Raw genomic sequence first — 15,732 nt, forward strand, 5'->3', positions numbered from 1 at the left:
TAGAGGGAGGCTGTGTGTCTTGTCATCCGCAGGAGTCGGGAAGGTGCAGGAGAACCGGATCGGAAGTGGGAGTGTCCCGGTGAGTATCACGCTCGATTCCTCCTTTCGGTTAGGCCCTCACCGGCAGGTGTGTGAGGCACTTGAGGCGGGATTAGTCCTCGGATTAGTCTTGGCCTTCAGTGCCTGTAGTCCCCCGCGTCTTGGCAAGAACAAAGTGAGGAGGCGGCAAGGAGCTTGGACTGACCGTGTCCTTGTCCTTTGCCGTAGTCTCGGACAGCCCTTACCTGGTAGGCACGGCCGTAATCTCTGTCTCTATCTCAGAGGGACGTGATTGGAGGTGACTGCGGCTGCGGATCTGCTGGGATAGGATCGCAGCTGGGAAAGTGGAAGCGGACTGGAGGTGACCATCGTTTACAAGGTGAGTTATTTTCTGTTGCGTCTGTCCCTGTCTTTTCCCCGCAGGGGGCGTTACATTTTGGCGTAGTCGGCAGGATCAACGATGGCTCATCGGGGGATCATTCCGCTGTACGAGGGATACAGCTGTGTCATCTCTCGTGACGAAGTGGCAGCGTTCACGAAGCAAATCCTGGAACGTTGTGAGACAAGGAAGAAGAAGAGCAAAGGTACTAAACGGCAACCGGTGGAAGAAATGCTGTGCTGGAAGTGTGGGTTGCCTGGACACTTCGCATACCAGTGCCCAGTTGCCGAGGAGCTCTTTGATGAATGGGAGGACGAAGAAGTCTTCGAGTGGAAGGACGAGGAAGCCTTCCATCCATGGTCTCAAGAGAAGTCGGAATCTGGAGGGAAGGATCGGCAGAGCCTGCTGACTGTCGGATCGCAGGTGATCGTCCCGTCCAAGCAAGATTCGCGACAGGAATACCCGCGTCAGCCGGATGCTGGAGCCGGGGTATTGGAGACGTCGGATACGTCAGACGACTTGTCCGTGGCTGTGGAAGAGTTGGTCCCTGAAGACGAAGGGAGAACTGAGCAGACCCTCCACGGGGCAACGTTGTGTCCGGAGACATGTGAAGATGTCTGCCCGGTGGTACCTGAGAGGATGGAAGCCATCAGTACCCCGGAAGAGAGAGCTGCTGAAGAAGTACTGCCTGACGAAGACTGTACTTTAGAGAGCGCAGCTGGAGAGTGGTGGATGTTGCCACCTTCTGAAGAAGCTTCCCGCACAACCGAGGAGGTATCGGACGGATGGGAGGTTCCGGCATGCGCCGAAGAAGAGACTCCCTGGATACCGACTTCGGGCGAGGAAGTTGCCAGGATGGTGTGGATCCTGCGCGAGAGGGCTTTACCGCGAAGGACCCGGTGGACGCAAGTCAGGGATGCCGGTAAGCGACCCTTGGAGGTGGACGTAGAGGAGAAGACGTCGATTGTGGGGACCACAATGGAAAAAGGCGGCGGAAATGTGGAGATGGTGCCCGAGAAGCGGGCGAAGGTGCCCGCCATCGCTATGCCCCTGGAGGGGCTGAAGATATACCTGGTGCCCGGGAAGGGGATGAAGAGTCCCCCGGCAGCTGAGCCCTGCAAGTGGGTGAAGAAAGAAGAGGAGAAGTACTCACCCGTCCAGCGATCCAGCGGCGGTGAGTATAACTTTCTTTCTGCAGGTCCCGTCCGCGGAGGAAGGATGAGCCAATCAGGGCTCATCTTTCCCCGCTGGCCAATCAGCGGCCGGATGCGCGAGCCAATCGCGGCTCGCGCCCGGCCATTCAAAAGATTGGCGCCGACGCGAGCCAATCAGCGCTCGCGCCGGCGGATGACGTCACGCCGGCGACTATATAAGTCGCCGGGTGGCGCCATTTTGCCAGAAGTCCGTCGGCGGAGAAGAGAGAGGACGTCTCTCCACGACGTCGAGCCAGAAGACCAGCGGCAGCGGCGGCAGGGGGCCCTTGTAAGGGCCGTGAGCTACCCTGCCGCCAGAAGACTTCTATCAAGGCACCGGAGCGGAGATCGTCGGCGGGGAGCCCTTGTCAGGGCTGAGAGCGCCCCCGCCAAGCAGCTTTCAACAGCGCCGAAGCGGAGAAGAGGCGCCGCCGGCTGGAGGGTCTGGAAGACCCGGAGAAGAAAGAAACAGAAGACGGCGTGTCAAGTTGAGTATCCTGCGCAGAGCAGGTAAGTATACTCAACGTTGAATTCGGGCACTAGGCCCGTGGGCACAGCCGGGCACAAGGCCCGTTGGCACTGCAAATTAGGGGCACAAGGCCCAGGGACCTGGGCACTAGGCCCCAACGTGGTAGTGGGCCAGTAGGCCATTAGTATCTATATGAAGGGGACAAGCCCCTGTTAGTTAGAGAGGGGGACTCTGAGCCCCAGGTACAAGGGCACAAGGCCCTAGGTAGTTAGTGGCCTAGAGGCCATAGGAAGGCCATAGGGCCTGGTTAGGGGCTGGTAGCCCATCTGCTATTAAGGGCACAAGGCCCTCAGCTAGTTAGGAAGGCCACAGGCCTTAGGCAGGGGCTAGGACCCCTAGGTAGTAGGGCACAAGGCCCTAGTAAGTGGGCTCAGAGCCCTGAGTTAGAGAGGGGGCTGAGGCCCATTAGTCAGAGCAGAAGGCTCTGCGTGTAGCTGGGCAGAGACCCATGGTGTGTAGGGCATAAGGCCCTGGTGGTGAGAGGTAGAGGCGTAGGAGCCTCGTGAGAGTAGGCGCGGTCCTGTGTGAGGTGAGCACACGTGGTTAGGAGGTACGGTCGAGCGTAGGCTCCCGTGGTGCTGTAGCAACCTGCTGGTTGGCTAGCAGCGGTGTGTTCGGGTAAGTAGCGGCAAAGTACTGTAGACTGTATTTATTCTGTCTGTGTGGCGAGTGTAGTTTACATTACAGTATTTTGGTGTGCTTTCTAACTGTGTCCAGGGGCAAGACGTCAGGCCCCCATTAAAGGTAGGCTCTTGTTTCCTGTGGTTTTCCTGTGCTAACCCGTGCTGTGTGGGGGACAAGTGTAAGTAACAGCATACACATAGTCAGGGGAGAACACATGTAGTTTCCCTGTCCCTTAGGTCCCCGGGGTCACACTGGTACCCAGAGGGGGTGGCTGAGTGAGTTGGTGGCAGTACAGCACACCTTGAGGCAGTTCCAGGGGCGGCCGTGGTTCTGATCAAGGGTCCTCAAGGCCGGTTCCGTGCAGGTGGACCTGTGGTTCCGGACGTAGGGACACGTGTGAGATACCCGAGTACAGGCAGTCGGGCGGTTCAGTTCGATCGGCTGTTCCGTGCGGCAGTCGGCCCGCGGGTTAGTGTGCTGTTTTACTGAGCCTCAGCCGGGCTTAAAGAACCCGTACTTAGGGCCTGTGTGTGACTCCATAGCAAGAAGGCAGCTTCTTGGTAAGACCTGGGTGAGGGGGTTAGGAACCGCCCTCCGGTTTAGGCTGTGAACACCGGCTGGTGTTCCCCGTAGCGTGTAACTAGTAGTTCCGTTAGTGCACCACATTTAGTTAGTCCTAGTGTTTGACTTAGTTGCGTTGCCGACCATTAGAACGTTGTTAGGGTCGGGTCGCCGTTGTAGTTAGTCCAGTTTGTGGGTGCCATCTTAGTTCACGGAGAGCGTAGAGGGAGGCTGTGTGTCTTGTCATCCGCAGGAGTCGGGAAGGTGCAGGAGAACCGGATCGGAAGTGGGAGTGTCCCGGTGAGTATCACGCTCGATTCCTCCTTTCGGTTAGGCCCTCACCGGCAGGTGTGTGAGGCACTTGAGGCGGGATTAGTCCTCGGATTAGTCTTGGCCTTCAGTGCCTGTAGTCCCCCGCGTCTTGGCAAGAACAAAGTGAGGAGGCGGCAAGGAGCTTGGACTGACCGTGTCCTTGTCCTTTGCCGTAGTCTCGGACAGCCCTTACCTGGTAGGCACGGCCGTAATCTCTGTCTCTATCTCAGAGGGACGTGATTGGAGGTGACTGCGGCTGCGGATCTGCTGGGATAGGATCGCAGCTGGGAAAGTGGAAGCGGACTGGAGGTGACCATCGTTTACAAGGTGAGTTATTTTCTGTTGCGTCTGTCCCTGTCTTTTCCCCGCAGGGGGCGTTACACTGGCGCAGTGTATAATTGAGGTGGCTGGACCCTGCCCCCGATTCAGACAGCTCTGCTTGAAAAGGGAGAGCTGCGTGCACCTAACAGTAGTGCACGCAGCATTGTCCATGTATATTATGGGGATAGGAAGAGTTGGAGAGCAGCCAAGTACTGTCTTAAATTATAGTCACGCCCGCTGGTGGCGTAGTGTGGAAACCCCCCTCTACAAATCCTGCGTTTGCCCCTGCACCCGTAGTCATCACCACATTTATTCTCATATCCATTCCTTGTTGACTTCGGGAGTACGCAGAGTTAATTTCCGTGCAGCTTAAAACAAACGCACGGTGAGCTCGGTATGATGCCTTAATGACTTGGGACCATTGTGTTTTACTTGGACCATAGCAGTGATCACATTCTCTGAACTCCCTCATCCTAATTACCAGAGATGAAATACTTGTCCTTGGTGAGTACATAACTGCCACCTACCTCTAATGTCCAGGGTCAGTCCCAGGTTATAGAGATTTCACCCTGAACATTCTAATCCCTTTATTTGTCCTTAATTTTTATGTTAACCCAGTGGTTCCCAAACTTTCTCAGCTCGAGGCACCCTTAGGGTCACCATCATTTTTCCAAGGCACCTCTAAGCAAAAATAATTACTGGGTAGTCCCGTTTTTTAAGTAGTTGGGTCAAAATGACGTAAGATGTATTTAGACCCCTTCACCATCACATTGTGCCCCTTTATCATATCACTCCCTCTTCGCCATCTCACACCCTGTGTCCCCCTCTTTGCCATCTCACTCTGACCCCCCCTTCAGCGTCTCTCGGTCCCCCTCCTTTAGTGTCTCTCTGCCCTCCTCCTTCAGTGTCTCTCTCTCTCTGTCCCCCCTCCTTTAGTGTCTCCCTATCCCCCTCCTTCAGTGTCTCTGTCCCCTTCAGCGTCTCTCAGCGCCCCCCTTCACTTACCTTCTTCCCTGACGTCTTCTCTGCTGCTGCTCACTGAGACTGCCGGACATGATGAGGTCACGCCCCCGGCAGTCAGTGAGGCGGAGGATCCGGCGCTGGATGATGGGTAAGTTGTTTTTTGTTTGTTTTTTCTATTTTCTTTTCTAGGCGATCGCGGCACCCCTGGGAACCGCCGTGTTAACCAAATGCAAAGTGCAATTCCGCTTACTCTCATAGATTGTAAGCAGGGCCCTCTTACCTCTCTGTATATATTAACCAATATTGTTTTATTACTGTTTGTTCCCAATTGTAAAGAGCTACGGAATTTGCTGGCGCTATATATATATATATATATGATGATGATACCTCTACCTATTATTATGCGCTAGACATTAATATAGGAGATAATACACTACCTACTGCAAATGATAGTAACACTTTCTCTACTGTACATTAGACTCTACAGAGGACCTTGGTGACTGTATGAAAAGTAACAAAAATACCAGGTGACTTCTCTACTATCCATAACAATTTAGCGTAATTAGTGGCGCTATATATATATATATAAATAATTGATGATTTACAGTAGAGGGTGCATTATTTCTTATAATACACAAGTTTTCTTAATGAACACTGGAGTGATGACAACACAACTCACTGGTTATAAGTTATGACATCAGAGCTTACTGATAATACATATTTTTGGAAGAGCGTATACATAGGCTAACATCAGTTAGTTGCAATAAGTTAATATTTATCAAGGACTATTTAAAACGCAATAAATTTCAATTATAACCCAGGTGAGTGATTGCTATGATGGGTTTTGTAGTGCACCAAAGTCTACATAGATAGTTCAACATGTGACAAGTTTGATGTAGCACATTTTAGAATAATGGTAACTACAGGTAAAATAACCCAGGTGCTTACACCTCTAAAACAATTACAAAAAGCAACATGGCTTCCTGCTAAGCTTCACCCCCTTCAAATTACTTTTTTTGTATTTTGTTTCAGATTGTGGATCGGACTCACACAACACCCTGTGTGTGTTGCTGGGGGTTTGATGTCACTAAGAGTTGCCCACTCCTAGTATATTCTCTAGGATACTATGCTAATAATGCCCTCCTGGTGACATTAACACATCAGAGAAACACTCCACCAGTGATTCATTGCAAGGGCCAGCAACACCATATTAACATAATAAAGGAAGACTTAACACCAGCACCATGTAAGGACAGAGACAGGAATTTACCTGCGAAGCAGTAACTGCCTGAAGCACAGGGCAGATTCTGGGGCTGCGAATCCAGTACAAAGTTTGCAAAAGTTTACACTTGGAAAAATCATTTTGCGCTGTGAGCAGGGAGATGTATAATGCACAATCCGATTTAGAGTTGAGGGGGGATGTTGCCTAGCTCAACACTAATATGCAATGTAAAAAATGAGCTGGCCAGTATTTGTGTGCACCATATATTTGCCCTGCAAGCAAAAAAAACCATTGCAATTGCACCCCTTACAATGCAACATGGTTCGCTCGGCTGCAAATTTTGCACCCGGCAAAGTTTACGCCAAAGTCTAAACCAGTCTACGAAAGTCTATTTAGAGCTTGTGTGTATAGATATTATATACCCGACAGTATTTAGCAGCGGGCATCCTCTTATAAAGTAGTTCATAACAGTAGACCAGTCACATGTTCCTAGCTGTGCAGTGAAGAAAACTAGGAAATGATGTGTTGATAGATAGCTTGTATCTCAGTCCATTATCTACCCTCTCCACAATGTAGGGCGATTCTGTGTTGTACCCCAGGAATACAGGGGAGCCTCAAAGTCAACCAAATGCGCCACAGTGTATTGTGTGTTCATCTTTGTCTCCCTTCATAATCCGATACATTGTGAACAAAAAGAAATGACAAGACAAACATGGTCTTTGTGTATTTTATTTCAGAGTACAAATTGCTGTAAACAGTTCGACACTGATCTGTCAGGTGAATTTCATTCAATTACATCAAAATATCACAGGTGACAGTGAAAGACATTTTTTTTTCTATATAAAATCAGGGTGCGTTATAAAACCCTGTTGACCACCCCCCCCCCCCCCCCTCCCACCTTTAAAATTACTAACTCCTTAGTAACCTTCCTTCATCCCTCCCCCCTCCCTCCCTTTATCCCCAAACACACAAAAAACTTCATGTATATACTTTTTCAAAATTGGTTCACCAACTAGAGGCTGGGTCCACAAGCCGCTGACGGCCTGAAGACCCACGAAATATGAAACGGCATGGAGGCAGCACTGAAACTTCTTTAACAGTAAAATCATACATGGCCACTAAAACTAGACAGAATGCAGGTATGTAATCAACAAGTGTGCTCTTAATCTGGAGAGTATATAATTTTGGGTACACCAACAGGAATTTGGATGAATAGAACACACCAATATCAAATAAAAAACAAAAAAACAAAAACGCATCTGTTGCAATATTAACTGCGAGCAAACTGGTTGTAGGTAGTGATGCCTTTTAGTGACCCAAGGCAAACAAAGACGGACTACAGATCTATATCCTATGTGGGTAGGTTTGCTAAAACTTCTAAAAAAAAAAAAAAAAAAAAAAAAAAAAAAAAAGGGAAGTTGAGGTGTTGCCCATAGCAACCAATCAGATTTCAGCTATCATTTATCTAGTACGTTCTAGAAAATGATAGCTCTAATCCGATTGGTTGCTATCGGCAACACCTGTAATTTTCCCATTAGTCAATCTACCCCAGGGTTTTTAGTGAATTTCTCATTAAAATGCACCACTAACAACACTCAATGGGCCCGATTCATTAAGGGAAGGAAAGAAAAAAAAAAAAAGCGTTTTCTCCTGGACAAAACCATGTTACAATGCAAGGGGGGGGGGGGGGTGCAAATTAGTTTATTATTTTGTACCCAAGTTAAATACTGGCTGTCATATAGGACACAAATATTTTTACACCAACGTTAAAAGTTGATCTAGGACATGCTCTACCCCAACTATAAATCTATCCTCACATTTTAAATTTAAATTCCAATGCAACATGGTTTTGCCAAGGATCAAAGTTACTCATTTTTTTCCCCTTAATGAATCAGGCCTAATATGCATATTGACAGGAACCGTGAGCATGTGACGTCATCTCAGGAGTTTGGAGTATGACCATTGAAGAGGCAAGGACTGGGAGAACACATCAAGGGCTATTTATGAAGACTGGCGCGCCGGTATCTAAGCAAAAAAGGTTCTGTATCGCTTAGTAGTCAATGAGGTGTTGGCTTTAATTTTAGGAAAAATGACAGATAATCGCTAGGGTTTACAGCACCTTTTTTCAAGCTACCGCTGCTCCAGTCTCCACGCATTTTCCAACGTATCCAACACTGTTTAAAAGTGTCAACAATGCAGCACTGGACCTCTCCCTTTATCCAGGTAGCTCGCTGAGCGGCGTCACAGCGGCACAGTCGCCTGCCGCGGAATAATGGAGGAGTTGAAATGAACACTTTAGTGCAACAAGTAATAAAGTGACGCAGGGACATAAATTAGAATCTCTTGGAGACATTGCAGCTGGGCAAGAAGGCAGTTTAAATATAAAACAAAAAAAACTGCAGACTTCAAGTTAAATAATTAAAAGTCCAATCTACCTAGAAGAGCAAGGAAAGCAGCAGAGAGAGAGATAGATAGACGTAGATATAATATATGTTGGGGAAGAGATGGGAACTGTATGGTTAGGGTAAGCCGCTGACCGGTGAAAGGATTAGAGGGTTACTCTGTTTACCTAAAAGAGGGCCTTGGGCAAGTCTCATGTTGACAAGGAGTTATTATTAGATGTTACAGAATAACCCACTAAATCCTTTGTGTATTTGGCTGTCATTGAAAAGCAATATAGGGCTGATTGGGCAATTAGCAAATTAAAGTACACACACGGTGGAGGTGGCCATTTTGTGGGCTGGGCCAATGTTCATGGGACGGCAGCTTAGCAGGTCACTAGGACACACTGAGGCACGAAGTACTGTAATGTTTCCTAGATAAATGATAAGCTGCGTTCTCAGGAATGTTGGCTTGGCCCATAAAAAGGCTGCCACTACTGTGTTCTGAATGACTAAAATATAAACAGGTTGATGTTCAACAAGATACAAGCAAATCATCGTGTTTGTAGAGAGCCTTTTAACTGAACAGAAGGGGGCGCCTGTGAGCAGACATAAGTCAGACAGAGTATTACTGGGGGGGTTGGGGGCAAGGGGCTATTAGAGTAGGCCAAGGGCAAAATAAGGCCTGGCTTATGCCACGGTTAAAATATACCTCAGTGCCCCCTGCAGTCATTAGATTTAATTCAAGCTAACAAGTGTTATAAAATTGTCCATCACCAACCTGATATATTGGAATTTATAGGTACACAACCATAATTACAATAATTAAATAAGGAAAGAATTGCATTTAGTAAACGTAGTGCACAGGAAAAAATGAATTATAACCCATAGCAACCCATCAGATGTTACTTTTAAGATTCCGAAATTGCTCAAGAAAATCAACAGCTAGAGTCTGGGTGGATACTGTCGGCAATCGTTCATTTTCCCTGTGCACTGGTTGCTAAATAAAGTCTGATTTTGATGCAAACAGCAAGTTCCTATTACTATTATATGCATGAATACAATCCCCCTTTACTTATTGCTATCCAGTGCAACAGATCTACTCTCAATACACTTTACAGAACATGAATAGGGCTCTCGGTTGAAGCAGGTGGATATGAAATTAAAATAGAAGTTGAAATATACAGGTATGGGATTGGATGGTTTAGCCGAAAAATGCATGATATAAAGTACTGAAAATTGGAAAGGGAAAAAAAAAAAAAAAAAGTACTTAACTGCTGCTGCTTGGTGATAATGTCATGATCACCAAATGTCCCCTCCAGCAGTCACTAAGAGGAGCACTGCTAAACAGTATAATTGTGCTCCAAATTGTGGCAAAAGTATTCCGGATGATAGATCCCATACCTGTATTAAAGGACAGCACTATGCAGATCCATGGCCAGCGTGGGGCCCCCTAGGTGGTGGCTCAAACCATGCCGCTTCAAGTTCTTACCTTAGCAAACAGGATTTGGAGACAGCACCATATGCTCCTTAGACTGAGGCTTCTCTGCGCCACACTCTCAGCCTATCACAAACACGGAGGAGGAGCAGCCACTGCTCCTCCGCGTCAGTGTCCGGAGCTCCACAAGGGGGCGCCAAAGTTTTCCTAAAGCTAGTGCCGGCCCAGGAAGATCTCTGCTTTGAAAAAGACACAGGGATGGATTTAGAGTTAGGAGCAAATGAAGATACTGGGTGTGAAATTAGTCCAGGGAGAAACCATTTTGTGCAGCAGGGGGCAAAAGGATGTAAAATGCACAACCCGATTAAGAGTTGTAGCCTGGTATTTTGTATTTGCATCCCATGCAGCACAACATGGTTTGCTCAACTGCAAATTCTGCAGCCTGAGCCAGATTTGCAACTACCTCTAAATGGGCCTCATAGCATGGACCAAAATTATTCTTGTAGCTCTTTAATAATGCAAGGCGGCGTGTGATGGGACCCTGGTAGCGTAGTAAGTAATGCACTAAAGGTAGTCATTTAGGAATCATTTTAGATGTATGTTATAATTATAATGACTAAAACTATAAAAGCTAGTAACTGTTATCCATGCAGATTAAAACTTCAAACTTTCTCATTTTAACATTTTTTGTTTTGCTATTTTTTCTCGGAATCATGAAACGCATGATGGAGAGTTAAGAATATGATCAAAACTCTGGTTTCACCAGCAATGAAATCTCTTCGCCCATTCCCTAACTCTGCCCCTATACTTGGGAAGATAGAGACAAAAGACTGAATTCTAGAGCTAGAATGTAGGAAATGAACAGGGAGGAAAGGGTTAAACATTGTGGGGCACCATGGGCATCCCCATGGCCTGGGGGAACACTTCACCTTTGTGGAATGCCGACATGTAAAGTGCGGGGTTTGTACCTAAAGGGGGTGGGGCAAAACCTTGGGAGGGCATCCCTTGCTGCAGGGGGAAGTGCCCTGTATTAGGAGGTGACAGGGACTGTACAATGTCGTAGGCTTCGCCGCCATTTTCCCGGAGGTAGGGATGCACCTGACGTTTGCCCTTCTGTCTGCGGTTGCAGAACCAAACTCGGACCACCTGTTGGCAAATTGGCACAAACAATTAGAAGAGGCAAATCATTATGGCGACAAATCAAATACGTCACTTTGGTCAACTTGGGTGAAATGACTGGATTCACAAGTAATTCTAGTGCTAAAGGAGAGGAAAGCTTGAAAATTAAAATATTGGGCATTAAAAAGGGACATCTTGTTTCTAAACCATCCACTAGTGAGCTGGAGAATTTCGTTAAAGTATATGAATGTTGCGGTCATACGGATTTATATAAGGATGCTGACATGTGTCAGTTCAGTTCAGTTCGAAAACAACTTTGCTACTTACTACACATGCTATTTACTCCAGGAGGAGTAAATGTATCAAGCTGCAAGTTTACGGCAGGTTTGAAAAGTGGAGATGTTGCCTATAGCAGCCAGTCAGATTCTGGATATCATTTTGTAGAATTTACTAAATAAATGACAGCTAGAATCTGATTGGTTGCTATAGGCAACAGCTCCACTTTTTCAAACGCGCAGTTCAGTAAATATTGGCTAGGGGGAACCAATTCAGTTGATTTCATTCCTTCCAGCCAATTTAGCTTGGTTGATGCTTTGGGAACCAGCATGGCCGGTGGGTAAGTTGGCTGAGTTTGGTTCACCACGTTAGAAGCACAGAGTTGAGATGCCGTGTTAAAATCCATTTATCTGTGTAAGTTAGGCAATCACGTTAACAGAGTAATCAAATTTACTTACGTCCTTATCCATGTTCAGCTCTCTGGCAATCTGGGAGATTTCCTGCGCTCCTGGCTTTGAACAATGCATGAAGTAATTTTCAAGACGGCGCTTCACATTGTTCTCGATACTGGTTCGGTGCTTTCTCTTCTGGGCTTGGGGTACCACATGTCCACGGCTGATAATCTTTTGCATTAAACATAACAGAGTAATTTATTATAACACTTCATAACTCCAACTATTTAGCAGTTCAGAATGAAACATGTCACAAACAGTGCAGGTTTTCAAGATCTCCTTTCGTGAACACTATCATTAAGCAGAAACGCACCCAGTGATCCTGATGTGAGGAGTTCCTGATATCCAACCGTATATTTACTGAACTGCGGGTTTGATAAAGTGCAGATGTTGCCTGTAGCAACCAATCAGATACTAGCTGTCATTCTGTACAGTGCACTAGCTAAATGAAAGCTAGGATCTGATTGGTTGCTATAGGCAACATCTCCACTTTTTCAAACCCGCAGTTTAGTAAATATACCCCATGGAGTTCTAGCACTACGACTGCTAATACCAGGACCTAAAGACTTTCTGAAGCCTATACAGAGAAGTGGCGGACACAAGAGGTCCATCCATTCATGATGTCTACTCACCTCCTGCAAATTATCGTTGGTCTCCACCTCGTGCAACCAGCTCCTTAGTAGAGGCTTCAGCTTGCACATATTTTTAAAACTGAGCTGCAAGGACTCAAAGCGGCAGATGGTCGTCTGACTGAAGGTTTTTCCTTTAGGAGAAAAGAAAGATTTCAGATCCACGAGATTCCAACCAATGGTCCACCAACGGGTCTTCCAAAAGCCAATACGTATGTGACCTTACCGAAAAGCACACCCAGGGCATATCCAACGTCAGCTTGGGTGTATCCCAGGGTGATTCGCTTGTGCTTTAGATCTTTAGCAAATTGTTCCATCTCAGCAGATGTCGGGATTTCCTACATCAAGAAAGACAAAATTTACCAACATAAATTAACAAAATGCTGAACAATTATATTAAATCTATGAATAGGTAAGAAAACAATACTAAAATAGACCAAACATTGGACCTAAAGATCAAATTCAGTAGATGAGGGTAAGGACACTGCTTATAACTACCTTGTGGGGACCATATCATCTCATTTTTCTTATGCTTAGGCGTTGAATGGAAAATAACTTATTCCAAAGGGTTGATAATCTCGTCCAAATTATTCTGAACTAATAATGTACATTTGCTGCATAATCTAAACTGATACTGTATATATCTCATTTTAATGGATTTCTGCAACTCACATTAGTTTTAGCATTTACCACACAATATTTCTTGCTATAACCCTACAGGCTGTGTCTGAAGACTCTTGGTAATGCTGACAACACAGATATTACCAGATCTTGCTGTCCAATGTTTACGTAGGTTATGCCCTGAGCTGAGAATGCAAAGTGCTCAGGAACTAATGACTTTGGGAACACCTGCAAAACAGTCTGCACATTCGTTCTCTATAAATGGCCCATTGTGTGCGCAGTCGGGAAACAAATAAAGTTATTCTTGTAAAGGGTTAAAGAGTGATCACAAAACACATCATTTGAAGGAGCAGCAATGGTGAAGTGGTAATATATCAAACATAATTCATCCCCTAACCTACCTATATATCACTTATCTGGTCTGTGGTGGGAAAAGAAATATAGGCAACTTATCAATGAAACAAAGAACAACCAAGTAGAACTCTACTATGTAATACTAAATGACTACTGCATGGCATAAGTATAACTATCTTTTCATAAATAGATGAGTCTATGAGGCCCCGTAGAGAGTCATAACATGGAGCTACAAGATGGAGTCACCTCAAAATAAGCTCAGTACACAGATTACATCATTTCATATTAGCAAGACCCAATGGAGAGTCCACTCAATATAACAAGATAAAGAGCTCATGACAAGATGGAGACAACTCAATGTAACCAGATCAGGTGCTCAGTACAAGATGGACACCTCAATATAACATCAGGTGCTCAGTACAAGATGGGGGCACCTCAATAGAACAACATCAGGTGCTTAGTACAAGATGGAGACACCTCAATATAACAACATCAGGTGCTCAGTACAAGTTTGTTGCACCTCAATATAACAAGATCAATAGCTAGTACAATATACTGACACATCTATACAATGTCTCCACAGTTTTCCATTTTATTGTAACTTTACACAATACTAACATCGTGGGTCTAGCAGAGTGAATCCAGGGCGATAGATAAGACTATCTACAAAGCATCACTTGAGGTTAGGGCCTACAAGAGCCAATTATGGGGGAAAAAAAAAAAAAAATATATATATATATATATATATATATATATATATATATATATACACACACACACACAAATAAAAAAAAAAAAAAACAAACACTTGCAGCAGGACTTACCTCATCACTATCGCTGCCGATGCCCTCACTGACACTGGAAACTCTCTTGGGTGTGACTGTGACAGCGTTGACGGGGGAACCGGTACCGTTTGCGCTATTACAGCGGCTGTTTTCAATGCTGCATATTCCACTCTCTGCATTGGGGCTTTGCTCAGCCGGGTAGGGTTGCACCGCGGCCACGGGTTGCGGCTTGACGCTGGCCTGAGGCTTGGCGGTAGACGTATTGACTGCGTTTGGCGCAGTTGTCCAGACGGTGGCGGCATCCCACGTCTGAACATAGTAAGGTGCGCCGGGCGCGTTGGGTAACAGCGGGTTACACCTGGCTGGTGGAGGTTCCACTTTAATATCCACTTCATGGTCTCTCTCCCTCTTCACGGTCCTCTTGCTGGCCCCCGGGTTGGCCATGGGCTCTCTCCCTTGTAGCTCTCCATGGAGGCCCATCTGGTTGGTGGGGTCCAACTGAGCCAGGTGGTTCCAATGCATGACCTGGGCCGAGCAGTCCCCCACAGCCTGTACCCCTAGGTCTCCATAGTCCGACTTGACTGCGGAGAAGGGGAAGAAGGCCTGGGGATGGTGGGGGTGGCCCATGCCACCATACCCACTCATGTTGTACTGGCAGTTGGCATCTTGCATCAGTCCCGGGCTATGGGCAAAGTGTTGGAAGCTCTGCTGGTTGTACATGGCGAGGTGGATCCTTGCTCCCAATGCTGTGCTCACGTCTCGGTGGGTTCGGATTTAGTTTAGGAACTCTGAAAACTTCTCACCATCTTCTTTAAATCCTTGTAGTGGAAGAAAAGTACAGATTTGCTAATTATTTCTTCCCTGGAGAAGATCTATGTGGATGTTCTACTAGGAGATAGTCCATAAAGTTCTTGGTTCCTGCAGGAAAAGTAGTCAAGTCCTCAGTAGACCTCTAGTAGGAGGGTGGAGATCCGTAGGTGTGTACTCAAGCTTTGCCGGCAATTATCTAATTCTGCGTGATGGGGTCTCCTACACTAGTCTAAGGCTAAGTACCCTCCTCCCCTTGGCTATGGTAATTGACCTCTTAGGTGATTGGTCCACTTAAAACAAATGACTCCCCTTCAATAGCAATGAATAGAAGCCAAGTAGGAATAGGAACCTGGAAATAGAAATGTAATATAAGAAGAATATTATCTTTATACATTTATGGGGGGGTTATATTTCTACCACGTTGTCCAGAGCATTCAGCCAGTGTGTAAACAGGTGATTACATTTACAAATGCACAAACATCCAGTGTAAGTAGTCTGAACTGTACATGATTTTCTATATACATAGGAATACAAGCTCCACAGAGGTATATGAATATTCAGCAGGTCACTTTTTTTTTACAGACTATGTCCCAATACCAAGTAATCAATCCAGCCCATTTCCAAAACATTAGAAGTAATAAACCCATTTAGTGGGTATAATCACACAGGGATATGTGACCTGTGTCTGTCATACCGGGACTAAGCTTCACAGCTATGTGTTAAT

General features: G+C 46.2%; 1 protein-coding gene across 1 annotated transcript; it reads right to left on the reverse strand.

The window, feature by feature from the left end:
• Positions 1-7,638: 7,638 nt before the first annotated feature.
• On the reverse strand, positions 7,639-15,188 carry LOC142101706 (POU domain, class 5, transcription factor 1.2-like). The gene is made up of 5 exons (XM_075186091.1): positions 14,238-15,188; positions 12,665-12,776; positions 12,442-12,572; positions 11,816-11,980; positions 7,639-11,108 (listed from the first exon to the last, which is right to left on the reverse strand). The coding sequence occupies exons 1-5, from the start codon at positions 14,916-14,918 to the stop codon at positions 10,839-10,841; spliced, it is 1,359 nt and encodes a 452-aa protein (XP_075042192.1). The 5' UTR covers positions 14,919-15,188; the 3' UTR covers positions 7,639-10,838.
• Positions 15,189-15,732: the final 544 nt, after the last annotated feature.

Source organism: Mixophyes fleayi, chromosome 9 (genome assembly GCF_038048845.1).
Source record: "Mixophyes fleayi isolate aMixFle1 chromosome 9, aMixFle1.hap1, whole genome shotgun sequence".
NCBI classification, from domain to species: domain Eukaryota; kingdom Metazoa; phylum Chordata; class Amphibia; order Anura; family Limnodynastidae; genus Mixophyes; species Mixophyes fleayi.